This window comes from Phocoena phocoena, chromosome 5, assembly GCF_963924675.1.
Source record: "Phocoena phocoena chromosome 5, mPhoPho1.1, whole genome shotgun sequence".
Taxonomy (NCBI): domain Eukaryota; kingdom Metazoa; phylum Chordata; class Mammalia; order Artiodactyla; family Phocoenidae; genus Phocoena; species Phocoena phocoena.
In genome coordinates this window covers 24,647,121-24,661,407 of record NC_089223.1, presented here as the reverse complement: position 1 = coordinate 24,661,407, position 14,287 = coordinate 24,647,121, and the positions used below count along the sequence as shown (strand labels likewise).

General features: G+C 43.3%; 1 protein-coding gene across 1 annotated transcript in view; it reads left to right on the top strand.

The window, feature by feature from the left end:
- Nucleotides 1-6,032: 6,032 nt before the first annotated feature.
- Nucleotides 6,033-14,287, top strand: part of OTUD4 (OTU deubiquitinase 4) — a 37,747-nt gene continuing 29,492 nt past the window's right edge. Inside the window, exons 1-3 of the mRNA XM_065877888.1 lie at nucleotides 6,033-6,191; nucleotides 10,424-10,507; nucleotides 13,687-13,737. Coding sequence (XP_065733960.1) covers nucleotides 6,033-6,191; nucleotides 10,424-10,507; nucleotides 13,687-13,737 — 294 coding nt within the window. The remainder of the gene's footprint in view (nucleotides 6,192-10,423; nucleotides 10,508-13,686; nucleotides 13,738-14,287) is intronic.

Sequence of the window (14,287 nt, the reverse complement as noted above, 5' to 3'; positions counted from 1 at the left end):
TTACTTAGTTCATCCCCTGAAGCCCAGGAGAGTTTCAAAATGAGGAGGCAGCCAACAGTGCCAACGTAGCAGCTGAAGGAGAATGCAGATTGGTGATGAAGAAAGTCATTGGCTGAAATAACATCAGAAAACCTTTATGGAAGTCCTTCAACATTTGGGATTCCCAAATTTTCAGGAAAAAAATTCTTTTCTGAACTTTCCAGAAAAAAAAAAATGTTCTGTGCAACTAAGGAAGTAACTCTTGTACATAAATTCCATTTGGCCCCAAATACCACTACCTATTTAATATTGAAAGAAGAATATGCTAGAATACATAGATTAAGTAACTGTAACAAGAACAACAACAAAAAATGGTTGGTTAAATACGTTTATTTTTCTCTCACAAAATAATCCAAACCTTCATTGCCTTGAAGCATTCAGGGGCCCTGTTTCCTTCATCTACTTGCTCTGTTCTCTTAGGGTGTTGTCTTTGTAATCAATGCTGGCTTTGTTTCAACCATGTTTTCAAATGAACCCAAAGGAAGCAGGAAAGACTATTGAGGGCAGGAGCCTTCGTCTTTAAGGAGATGACCTGGAAGTTAAACTCATCAATTTTTAAAAAAATTTTTATTTTTTAAAATTAATTAATTCATTCATTTTGGGCTGCTTTGGGTCTTTGTTGCTGTGCGCGGGCTTTCTCTAGTTGCTGCGAGCGGGGGCTATTATTCATTGCTGCGGTGCATGGGCTTCTCATTGTGGGGGCTTCTCTTGTCGTGGAGCACGCGCTCTAGTCTAGGCACGCAGGCTTCAGTAGTTGTGGCACGCAGGCTCAGTAGTTCTGGCTCACAGGCTATAGAGCACAGGCTCAGTAGTTGCGGCGCACGGGCTTAGTTGCTCCACGGCACATGGGATCTTCCCAGACCAGGGATCAAACCTGTGTCCCCTGCATTGGCAGGCAGATTCTTAATCACTGCACCACCAGGGAAGTCCCAAACTCATCAATTCTGCTCACATCTCATTGGCCTACAATAGTCACATGGTCACATTTAGTTCAAAGGTAGGCTGGGAAATGTGTGCATGGCCATCCAGCTAATATTCAGGAGAAATGAAATGCAAAGTGGAGGACAGTTAGCAGTCTCCAGCACATAGGATCTGAAAGAAATAGGTCTTTCTTCATAAAATAGGTTTCTTGTAGGATTTAATTACTTTAATTTTTATAGAAAACAAACCAAAATGCTATGGGACAATGAAGCCCAGACATTTTAGGTTTTTCTTTTTTTTTTTGCAGTACGTGGGCCGCTCACTGTTGTGGCCTCTCCCGTGCGGAGCACAGGCTCCGGACGCGCAGGCTCAGCGGCTATGGCTCACGGGCCCAGCTGCTCCGTGGCATGTGGGATCTTCCCGGACCGGGGCACGAACCTGTGTCTCCTGCATTGGCAGGGGTACTCTCAACCACTGTGCCACCAGGGAAGCCCCTAGGTTTTTCTACTTTTGTAAAGGATTTTATAAATTTAAAAAAGAAATTCCACTTACTGTCAACTTAGAAAAATAGTAAAACCATTAAGGATATTAAATTAGTGGTTATTTTAATGAATTATTGACATACGTTCTATGTCTACCTAGTAAAGAGAAACAATGGAGTGTTATATCTGTAATACTTATTAATTGCTGTATAACCAATTATTCCAAAATTTAGGAGCTTAACACAACAAACATTTGTTATCTCACATAGTTTCTGAGGTCAAGAATCTCAGAATCTCAGAATTAAGAATCTCAGACCTGGGGAATTCCCTGGTGGTCCAGTGGTTAGGATTCCATGCGTTCACTGGCGGGGCCTGGGTTCAATCCCCGGTCAGGGGGAAGAAAAAGAATCTCAGACTTTGGCTGGATGGTTCCAGCTGAGGGTTTCTCATGAGGTTGCAGTCGTCTGAAAGCTTGACTGGGTTGGAGGACTCACTTCAAAAGTGACTCACATGGCAGTTGACTGAGGCTCCAGTTCCCCACCAAGAGAACTTCTCTGTAAGTTTGTCCAGGACCCATAGCAACCAGCTTCCACCAGAGTCCCCCACAAGACAGGGAGTGTAAGAGAACACCAAAATGCCAAAAGGGTCTCTTATTACCTAATTTCAGCCATGATGTACCATCATTTTTGCTCTATTCTATTGATCAAGCAGACCAATCTTGCTATAAGGTGGAGGCAATTATACAGGAGTGTGAATACCAGGAGGCAGGGGTCATTGGGGGCCATCTTTGAGGCTGGCTACCATAACACCTAACCTGTTATTGGAAAAAAATCTGCAGAAAATCTACCATTTTTTAGAACAAAAATATTCCACCGGATACAATTATCTCCAAAGTGTGTCAGAACAAACAAACAGACTTGAGGTATTTAACTGTGTACAAGAAAAACAGTCGACACATTTGCATAAGATGACTTTAATTCCGTTAGGTTCTAAGGAGCGTTGAATCCTTCAGGTTATATTTGATTAAAATGTCTTCACTTTTGCTAATCAGAAATGGCTTCCTCAGAGGGAACATCGTCAATCAGATGTGGCTTCTTGAAAAGTTTCAGAGGTTAATGTCAACAAGTGAATTTGAAAGCAAGTGAATTTCTGTAAGTATTGGTCCAGTTTAAAGTCATAGGATCCTTTAACATTGCCTAAACAGTGAGCTATATTTGGGGATTTGGCATACAGAGGGTCTGTCTTGGATCAGGTCTCAAAATACCTAAAGGATTTCCTTAAACAGGCCCAGGGTCAGATACAACAGGTGTTTTACTTCTAATTTTGGAACCCAAAGCAGCCAGTTTAGAGTGAGGCTGTTCTGCGCTCATTCAGTAAGAGTGAGGATAATAAGTAATTTTGCCAAGCCCTCATGTGTAGAAAAGACTGGAAATGTGTTATTCTTCTTATACTTCTGATAACAAACCACATTTTTACAAGATAACAAAGAATTGCGATGAATTCTGATAAAGGCCTCTGTTTTCTTAGTATTTAATAATTCATTTTAAAAAATATCAAAAGTCAACTTTAGGGCCAGCCAGAATACTTTTTTTAAAAAAATTAATTATTTATTTTTGGCCGCCTTGGGTCTTCGTTGCTGCGCGGGCTTTCTCTAGTTACGGGGAGCGGGGGCTACTCTCCGTTGCCGTGCTTGGACTTCTCATTGCAGTGGCTTCTCTTGTTGTGGAGCACGGGCTCTACGTGCGCAGGTTACAGTAGTTGTGGCACGTGGGCTCAGTAGTTGTGGCATGCAGGCTCAGTAGTTGTGGTGCATGGGCTTAGTTGCTCAGTAGCATGTGGGATCTTCCCGGACCAGGGCTCGAACCCATGTCCCCTGCATTGGCAGGTGGACTCTCAACCACTGTGCCACCAGGGAAGCCCCAACCATAATACTTAAATGATCATATCCATTTGATTATACTATTATCAGTGAATTACATTTTTGCAATGGAAAATAGAGACATTGTAGTGTTAATGATGTATTTGGTTTCCTTTTCAAAGTATTTCAAAGGAATTTGGGGGCTTTAGAAAATGGTGATGTTACATACGTTATTAAAAATATATGTATGTAAGCACATTTAAATAAGATTAAAATATGGATAAGGCTTAAAATGGAAAATATGCTTGAAACACTGTTAGCCACTCAAAATGAAATTATTGTGCATATAAAAAATGAGCAAAGCTTTTTGAATGACTTCTAAAAAAATTAGAGCAAATGTAATCATGAACATTTCAATTACAAAGTAAGGTTTGATAAATTTTCAAACGTGAAGCCCCTGTCAATATGTTTCTAATATATCCTCAAGATAATTAGCAGTGCAATCTTAGCATGCTAGACACAGATTTCCCATAAATACATATTGAATATGAGATAAGCTTCAGAATTCTTATTGAAGGAATAGTAACATAAATATTAGGAAAGGCATAGCTTTCTTTTGGCATATCAGAAAGTCTGTTGCTTATTAATACTATAGAATCTACTCATTTTAAGAATTCAATATTTAAGCTCTATAGTTTAGATATTACTTTACTTTCAATTCCTCTGTGGGTTTATAAGGCAAGCCATATTTAAAAAAAAAAAAAGCAAGCCATGTTGTAGGTAGTAGCAATACTGCATAATTCTTTTTGAGTGGAATGAGAAGTATATGCAATGTATATATTTTTAAAGAAAGAAAAGCAACAGGTTTGACTTGAAACTAGATTTTTCTAAAAGTGATTCTGAAGCGTTTATTTCTCTACAAAATGTACAAAATTTAATAATGGGACAAGAAAATTCATTTAGGTTAGAATACTTTTTTCTCTAATTCTCTAATACAAAAAATTGGATATTGAATCTTTAAACCTTAAGAAATCAAATTTAGAAGTTCAAAGGAAAGTGAATATGGGAGTCATTGTTTGCACCAAGTACCAAAAACAAATTTCTAAAATAGAACTTTCGGTAATTTGCACTGGGCTCTCACCTTCTGGCCTGCCTTGCCCCCATTCCAGAGCCTGTCTGACCACATGTCTAAACCTACAGAAACTCTCCAGTCCCCCCAGCCCCATCCTGGCGCACCATGGCCTCAAGGCTGGAGTAGATTTTATGGTTAACCATGTCTTTAAATGATTAGGACACCAGATGCTGTTGTACTTTAGTAAAAATAAAATTCTGGTGTCACAAAAACATGCTGGATAAATTCTAGGTTCTAAAGCATATATTGTCATTCAACTTCGTAGGGTGGGAAGTTGAACGGGAATCCTCCAGCAAGCACTGCTGGAACCCAGGACAAGTCCAGCACGTTATCAAGCAATTACGAGATGAATTTTTCAAGAAAAAATATCTAAGTTTTTCCGACCGGCGACCATCTCTTTGTGCCGCGGTGGGCAGCTACAGTGGCACGGTGAACCAAAATGTCTGTGGCAAAGGCATCATCTTGCTATAGTGCACGAGCTTGTACATCTAATCTCTAATAGGAATCAGCAGGCCACGGTTGATTTATGGACAGCCTGTGTCGCCCCGCACGGTGCCAGTTCCAGGAGCCTTCGCCAATTAGCTCTATTTTCTGTTTAAGCCGTTAAAGCCACCTCCATGGAAACGCCAGGAGAAGAGGCCGGGGAGGGGAGCAGACAGGTGCGCCCTCTGTTTGGAAATACACAAAGGGCCGACCCAGCAGCCTCAGTGTCCCTGGCGACTCCACGCACGCAGGGCACGCGCACTTCCCGCGGCCCCGCGGCGCAGTGGGCGGACGGCCGGGCGGGGCGGCGCGCGCAGGTTGCTGCGCGTCGGCCAGCTGAGACCCTCGGCCTGCTCGCGGACGCTGTGCCCGGAAAGCTCGAAGCCGGCTCCGGGCGGCTGCGGCGGCGCCCGCGCTGTAGGGACTTGTAGTCCCCGTGCCTCCCGGGCGCCTCCCCCGGGTAGGCCGGCCGCGCGTCCCCGCCCGCCGCAAGCCGACTTCCTGCCGCTGGCCAAACTACACCTCCCGCCGTCCTCTCCGCTGTCTGGCCGAAAGCGAAAACAAAATCTGGGCTGCGAGCGTGCTGCCCTCCGCTGGGCGCCCCCGCCCGCTCCCCGCCCCTCCGGCGCCCTCCTGTGAGGTGGGGAGACGAGAGGCCGCGTCTTTCTCTTTCGGCTTCCTCGGCTGCCGGTGTTGGGGCTGCAGGCCTCGCTTCACCTGAGCCGGCTCCGCGCGCGCTCGGGTGCGGGGCTTTCCTCTCCTCAGCCGGGTCGGGACAAGGAAACTTGTGGGGGCGGCGACCCCCGGGCGCAGTTGCTGAGCCGGGCGGCGAGGCCGCCGGGAAGTGACTCCTCGCTCTTGGGTTTTCGTGAATTTCTCCCCCGTTGCCCGTGGGCGCGTGGGCCCTCGGGAGGTGGCCGCGTGCGCCTGGCCATGCATTAGGCAGGGCTCCCCTATGCACGCTGACCGCTGCCTCGGGCCGCCGCCTGCAGCCGCCGCCGCGTGCCCAGCCCGAGCCCGAGCCGCCGCCCGCCCCAGGCCGGGGCGTCGAGGAGCCGGCGGCGCGGCCATGTGGGGCTAGCCCGCGCAGCGCCGGGCCTGCAGCGCGACCGGCAACATGGAGGCGGCCGTCGGCGCCCCAGACGGCGGCGACCAGGGCGGTGCGGCGCCCCGGGAAGACGCGACGCCCATGGACGCCTATCTGCGGAAACTGGGCTTGTATCGGAAACTGGTCGCCAAGGACGGGTCGTGCCTGTTCCGGGCCGTGGCGGAGCAGGTAATGGGGCGGGGACCGGCACGGGGAGGCTGCGGGATCGGGTGGGAAGCGGCGGGCGGGCCGGGCCGCCTACCTCCCGGGCTGCGCGTGGCCCCGGCGTCCTCACAGCGGCCCATTGTCGCGCCGGAACCGGACGCTGCTCCGGGTCTGGAAGCTCTAAACCGAAACTTAAAGACCTGTAAATTATCTGGGTGTTGTCCCTGCTGGCGAAGAGGTAATGAGTTGAGGCCAGCCCGTGAGGCCTGCGGAGAGCCTTGTACCCTTGCTTGATGGCTGGCGACAGGGCGAAATGTTCTTTTCCCCTCCTCTTGGTTTTATAAGCGCAGAGTTCCCACCAGTAAACCGAATGTTTCCTAGAGGAGGTGGTGCACCAGACTTAACTCGCGGAACATGATTTTTTTTTTCCTGTTGCTGGACTTTGGAACGGGGAGTAGTCAAGCCCGCCGATGTCAGCTTGAATCAGAAGGCGGAAAATGTACAGTTTGGGAAAGCCAGACTTTGGAAAAGGTAGAATGTTTGCAAAGAATTGTCTTTGAGCAGATTCCACTCTTTTTTTTAATGCTCTGCAAGGCCGTGTAGGTGTACTAAAAATAATTGACTTAAAAATAAAGTCTGTTTTGGAGTTGGTAGTAGGAAGGAAGGGTATATCTGGAGTTCTTTAGGCCCTTGGCCGAATTTTTCCTCCTTAATGGTCAAAATCACTTCCTAACACAGTTCTTGGGAAGATGTTTCTGATTTTTTTTCTTTTTTTTTGTAAGAGAGCTTATTCCCTGTTATATAATACTGTAGTTGGTAGGTATGCAGTCAGCAAAACCCATCCTGTATTGAAAAATAGCTGTTGAAATAGTTGGACAAAAGTTTCACATTACTGCCCTGGTGTGTATTTCCTACCGTTCACAGTTTGCTTTCCTTTGGCCTAAGGTCCACCCCTCCCGTCTCCTCCCCACCTTTGGAGTTTTTCTGTTTCTCTTTCTCTCACCTTTTTTGAATGCTAAGTAGCTTTCACAATTTCTATTTGTGAGTAAATGTTTTACTTACCATCTGTAGACCAGTCTATTCTTATTTTTTTCAATATCCAAAGGCCAGCCATTTATTTTCCAAGGCCCTCGTTTTCACATTAGTAGCATAACATCATTTTTTTTTTTTAAACAAGAAATGGATTTAGCAAAGGTCCAAACCTTTGCATTTTGTTGCAGGCATTGTCATTCAAACATTCTTCTCAAAGCTTCCCAAATCGAGCTCTTTTTTAGTTCAATAGATGTCTCTTATTTTTAGAATTTTAGGATGTGCTAATGTTGCTTTGGGATATGTTCACACAAACACATCCCAGTCTTTACTATCAGAAGGTAAACAGTCTGTCCCATTCGTGAGTTTCCTGGATCTCCATCTGTCCTGCTTCCTCTGCCTCAGCCTCCCTGGACTCCCTAGCACCTCCAGAAGCAGAAGGAAGAGGTGGAAGTGAATTCAGTCCCTATTGATACATATTGTTAGCTCTAGCAAGAATTTGGTAAGGAAGGAGGGGGAAACAAATAGAAATAAGGGAAGTATGGTGCTTATTTGGAGTTGGATTATCTACATCCTAGTTTATGCTGAAGCAGAAAGGTGTGTCTGGTTTCAGTACTACATGCTGTAGATAATTGGCAAACTTGATTATACAGAATCTCTATTTTTAAGTAGAAAGGAACAAGAGCTAGCTGGTTACACTAAGAACTCATTGCTAACATCAGCTAACACATTTTTATTGTATCTTATTGTGATGGGATTTAAGTTAGGCATAAAGGGCTATCCCTTGCAATTAGGTGATTCTGACTTTTAATATACTGAGCTTTTAGAAAGCTTAATACTGTGACTCTTGGGGGCAGCTCAGTTCTTCAGTAGACAAGGACCAAAGGTAATAGCCTTCATGGCCAAAGGCAGTGTGTGCGTTGCAGGGGGAGGCAGAGGACAGTAACAGACAGCAGCCTCAGGCTGCCCTTTAAAAATGTGTACAGAGGATTTACTTTTTTGCCAACGATTTTTCCAATAATATCAAAATAATTATAATTTCTAACAAGGAGTCACAGTAAGTAATCTAAGTGGCGGTCTTTGGCGGGGGGCATGGAGAGGGAGAGACTTGAATTAGCAGGAGTCTTTCCCTCCAAATTACCTGATTTAGATAGGCTCTTCCCTTTTTACAGTTCTGGACGTGGGCCTACAGGAGGCCTGACCTGAATCAGCTCTGTGGCCCTAGAGCTAAAAATAGGGCGCTCTTAGAGGACTTGGAGAAGCAGTGCGTCTCGGCCTTTCTCAGTGTTTATCACCGTCTGCCCTGAGTAAAGATTGGAAAGCCTCCTATTTCTAGCTTATTTTCATGTATACAATGATTTGCAAAGATATTTGTCATACCATTTGAATTCTTCCTGAGTGTCCTTGAACTCGCACAGTATTACGCTTTTTAAACAGTTGTCATTTAACCTTGCTTCTCTTAACAGTGCTTGGCTTTGTAAAGCCCCGGCACCCCGCACTTGATCAGAAGTTGCTGAGAGTTTTGCTTCTGAGTAACAGGTTCAGATTTCATGTGCTAATAAAATCTTTGTTAAAAGAGGAGAAAAAACAAGAGATATGCCTGTCATTGTTTTTGGTGGAAAATAAGCTTTATTCACTTATGTCTGCCACCTGTTGCTAGGTAAATGGCTTTAAGACTAGCTCCACTTTACTAATGGCAGGAAAGCTTGATCGGATGACACTGTGGTTTACTCAGACTAATACGTTGATTCATAATAGTGTCTAGCATAGCTTCTGTGAAGGAAGTGTTGCTAAATTGTCATTTGTTGAATTGGCAAAAACATTGTGTGGTGGTTATTTTTTCTACTACTCAAATCTACTACTATTTGGGTAGTCCTTCCAGTGCTGGAAGCTTAGAATATGTGAGGATGCTTTTTTGTAGTACCCAAGACAACAATATCGGCATACTCTGTTAAGCTGGAAAACCAGCTAGTATGCTGAAGACAAGTTCATTGCTCACCTCAGCTAGTGCATCTTCAGTGTGTCTCAGTGTGCAGGGACCTGCTAGCTGTCTAAACAGTTGTGCCTTTGGTTCTGTGGGTATAAATGAGCCCTGGCTGTTGCCCACAGTGACCTGTAGAATGTGCAGCTGGAGCTTCCCTTCTCCTGAATTCTCTGCTCACCCTGAACATAAGGGAGAATCACTCAATTGGAACTATAACTCTTAAAGTTACTTTATAATAATAGAAATTCTCAAGAGGCCTTGAGAGTAGTTTGAGATGTGATTATTTTATATGTTAGCTTTTTTTCTCCTACCTTGACCTTGTAGAGTACCAGGAATACCTTTGTTTGAGACACCTACTTATAGAAAAAAAAAAAAATCTCTTTTTAGCATGGTAGTTAAGCCAAAGGGTTTCAAACCAAAGCTTTAGACTTTTAGTAAGAGACAAAATGCCAGTAAGTTATTCTTTTGTTGAACTAGTTGTTTAACAGAAGAAAACAGAGGCTACAAAGTGGGAGGATTTGGATCATCTTTATAGTATGACTTATTTCAGGTGGTGCTTTAAGATTTGGGGCAAAAGAGCAAGTTTCAAGGCTGTTGGGGTGACAGCACACCGGGGCACATTTGCATCCTGTGTGTTGCTCCCTGGATGTTGTTTCAAGAATCATGTAAGCCTGACAGCTAAAGGATTTAAGAATGAGTGCCTTAAGTTTTCTGAAACCACGGTGGACTTAAATTTATACATAAGGCAAATAGTTCAAAATTACCGGGAAGAAGAAATTTATCTCTTATGGGCATAAAGCCTCAAAGACGATTTTTGTTGAAGTTTCCTGTTTGTTCTCTTTTGCAACAAGCATAGGATGAGGCTAAGCCCTGCATTGCAGGAATTCTGTTAGCCTTGCTTTGTGAAGAGCAAAGTTATAGTAGAGGGCTGGCCAGGAGAGGAAAGTGTCTGAAGTTTGCAAAGATTTCCCCAAAGGAGTAATTTCAGTGACTTAAAGGAGAAATGGTAATAAGCTCTTCATAGAGTGACATCTGGCTTAAGTACTGCTGTTTGTATGTGTCGTGTCATCTCTCTGGTTAGTGGAAGAGGTGGGAACGAATAAAGAGCTAGAAATGATAGAAAGGGAAAGGGAGACTGATGTCTCCTGGTTGTGAGGTTATGTTGGGTGTGAAAGAAGGCACTAGGTCGTAGCTTGAATCTTCTAACAAAGCGCTTGACGGTGTGCTGCTCTTTCCTCTGCAGGTGCTGCACTCTCAGTCTCGCCATGTTGAAGTCAGAATGGCCTGTATTCATTATCTTCGAGAGAACCGAGAGAAATTTGAAGCGGTAATTTGTAATTTTAAACATGTAATGGTGTGTTGACTTATATTTACATTTTAGCCTTTAGAATGGTCTAGTGGGAATTTCACGGGGGATCTTAATGCAGGTTTTGAAAATAACCCTTTTAAAAAAGAACTGCTGGGCTTCCCTGGTGACACAGTAGTTAAGAATCCGCCTGCCAAGGCAGGGGACACGGGTTCGAGCCCTGGTCCGGGAAGATCCCACATGCCGTGGAGCAACTAAGCCCGTGCGCCACAACTACTGAAGCCCGCGTCCCTAGAGCCCGTGCTCCGCAACAAGAAAAGCCACTGCGATGAGAAGCCCGCAAACCGCAACGAAGAGTAGCCCCCGCTCACTACAACTAGAGAAAGCCCGCATGCAGCAACGAAGACCCAATGCAGCCTAAAATAAATAAAAATTTTTTAAAAAACTGCTTTTTGGAATTCAAATCCAGTTACAGCTGTGATTTTTTTTTTAAGGCCCTTTTGTGGTATTCATTTATTCAGACATTTAGAAAGCTTCTGTGACAGATGGGTCACTGAGCTGTGGAGGCTGGAAGGATGACTTAGGCAGGACCCTTGTGTATTAGGAGTGAGCTTTGTCGGATGTGATCAGGGAGTAAGGTCTTGTGGTTAACAGTTTTCCGTGATGGGCGACCCCATGTGAATTGTAAAAATTGCACACTGAGGGTATAAGACATATGCTGAGCACAGCTAGAGTTGAGCCTTTGATTTTATCAGGAGGCATTTATACATTTTTAATTTTCAGGGTTCATCATTGTGAACTACCTATCAAAACATTGTAATTATGTGAATAATGATGAGTAGTTAATAGAATGTAGTATAGTTAATTAGTAGTTAACAGAATATCAACTTACTGTAATTTTCTCAGTAGTGTGTAGTAGGCTGTGAAATAATGCCACAGTGACCTGTTTTCATTTTACATTGAAAGCCTTATAGGATTGACTAGTTATTGGTTTTATGACTAGAATTATCATCTGACAACTTTCAGCGGTATTTTCCCCCCGTTGACTGCCAGAAGAACATTTGACACTTTGCATATAACTCAGTTCCAAGACTTAATAGGTAAATAATGTTTAGATGTGTTCTTGGGTTAGAGTTCCTATTTTCAAGCAAAATTTTATTACTGGTGGCATTTTTCTGGGTGCCATGTTATAAGATGGACAGTAATATATTCCAGGAAGGAGAGGTACCTGCTTGATCAGGAGATTTGAAAACTTGTTTTCTTAATAAAAAGCTGGTAGTGTGGAGGCTAGATAAGAGAGTATTATAGCAGAGAGGAGGGCAGGGGAGTGGAGTGGTCCTTGAGTATTTGAAGAAATTACAGGTGAATTAGTTATTACTGTTATTGGCTGCTGTTGACAACAGTGGAAATTGTTAACATTGGTTGAGCGTTTACTGTCAGCCAGCAGGCGTTGTTTTAAGTGCTTTGCATATATTTATTTAACTCTACCATCCGAGGTTGAAAGTTCCAAGGGGGAAAGTTTTGCTCTCCTTATAATGAATACTTCTAACAGTTTCTATTGGCCAGAATTGGAAAAGACTCTCATGGGAAGAAGGGTGTGCCTTTTTACTGACCATGGTTAGTTGGGGCCTAGATGAATACTTTCTGATTAGAAAGGAGGATCTCAGATTGGATGCAGGCTTGTGTCAGAACATGGCTTAGGTCTTTTGCAACTTTAAATGGTTCTGTGGGGTTGTTTTATTTTTTTTAAGTCTATAGATAATCAACTAATACAGAACAGTAGCCTCTGATTGGTGGGATATTTGAAATATGTGGCTATTTTATTACAAGTCTGTGTTGAACCTTAGGATACTTTTTGGAAATTTGACAGTATACAATCTATAAAGGAATTAATCTCCGTCTTAAAAAAAATCCATGGGGGGCTTCCCTAGTGGCGCAGTGGTTGAGCATCTGCCTGCCAATGCAGGGGACACGGGTTCGAGCCCTGGTCTGGGAAGATCCCACATGCCGCGGAGCAACTGGGCCCGTGAGCCACAACTACTGAGCCTGCGCGTCTGGAGCCTGTGCTCTGCAACAAGAGAGGCTGCGATAGTGAGAGGCCCGTGCACAGCGATGAAGAGTGGCCCCCGCTCGCACAGAAACGAAGACCCAACACAGCCCCCCCCCAAAAAAAATATATATATATATACATAAAAAAAAAAAGATGGTGGGGGCTGAGGAATGGAAAAATAAAATGTGGTCCATTCACACAGTGGGATATTATTAAAAAAAAAAAATCCATGGGCATTTAAAAGATTTTTATAGACCGGGGAGTATATTTTAATGGTTTTAAGTGTATCACTTTGTTAAATTAACTGAGACTAATTTAAATAAAATTGAATTTGGTGTTTCAGATAAATGTCTTTTTAGCTCTTTCAGTTAAATTAGTGGAATTGCTGTGAGAAAAGCAAAAAACATTATTACATAGCTTGAATAAACTCAGTTTTTTTATATGTTAAAGTAACAATGAAGCAGGCCATATTAGAAAAATCTTGTTGATTCTTCAAAAGATCTTTAGCATTATTAGTTCTCGTCCTTGTTTTTAGTATAACTGACCTAAGAGAGAATGAATATTCATATCTATTAGTAAACTAATATTTCTTAGCTAGTGCATCTGTCTTTAATTATCTTCTAAGCATTGGCCATTACCAGGTTTGTCTTTAAGTGCTGCTTTTATCATGTAATTTCTCTGTTCACAGTGTCACCTGCTGGGACCTTGAACTGTCTTCTCCCTAAGTCTGATAGTCCCGCCTGGGCCCCAGGCCCTCTGTGAATAGGTGTGCAGTTGCGTTCCTCTCTCACTGCACTCACCCCACCGAGTGGCCTTGCTCCTGCTGGCCAGGTGGCTCCTGTCTTCCCAACACAGTGCTTGCTCTCCACCGCTTCCTCATGAAGCTGTCCCTGTGCCCATCCAGATCCTGTCCAGGAAATGTTTCCGGGCAGTGTTTCCTTCTTTAAATTCTTTTGTGTGTTTATGATGTTTTCTTAATGATGTATGTATTTTCATAATTAGATTTTATCTGTGCGTGTGTGTATATATAATATATATATTTTAGTATTACTGATGTATCCAAGGTTTGTGTAAAAATTCAGTAATTCACAGTGAAGAGATTAACTTTTGCTTCAATGTATTTGTAATAGACTTTTTTCTCTTTTTGCAGTTTATAGAAGGGTCATTTGAAGAATATTTAAAGCGTTTGGAAAATCCACAGGTATGCAGTAATCTTCTGACGTATTTCTGTTTTTTAGATGTTAAATAATGTATTCAAAATTCATTACGAGAGATTAATATTACAGTGTATGGAGGGGTTTCCTTATAAACATTTACTATCTTAGGTGCACGTTTTATGCAGCATTTAATTGGAAGACAGTTGGAGCTGTGTACTGTGCACTGTTGCCTCACTAAAGACAGTCGTGCTCTCTTTATCTGTCATAATGGCATAAAAGACCTAAAATAACAGTGCTGATGATTTCCAGGGTGCAGTGTTGGTATGTGTATGGGACTTGGTGGACAAGGCAATATTTGATTGCTTCCTTAGGCAACTGAGAAGACAGTTTCTTTTATGGAGGTTCTGTTCCCCATAGAATGGTCAGTGTGAGAAGTAGGAAGAGACCGTTGGGAGTAAAAGGACAGCACTTTCCCACCAGGTCCCATTGCCAGCACTGCCTCAGTCATTTTGAAGTTAAAAGAATTTTTCCTTTTTTTTTCTTCTGCTGTCAAAACTAATGTTCTTTGTGTAAAAATCCAAATGTTAATGGCAT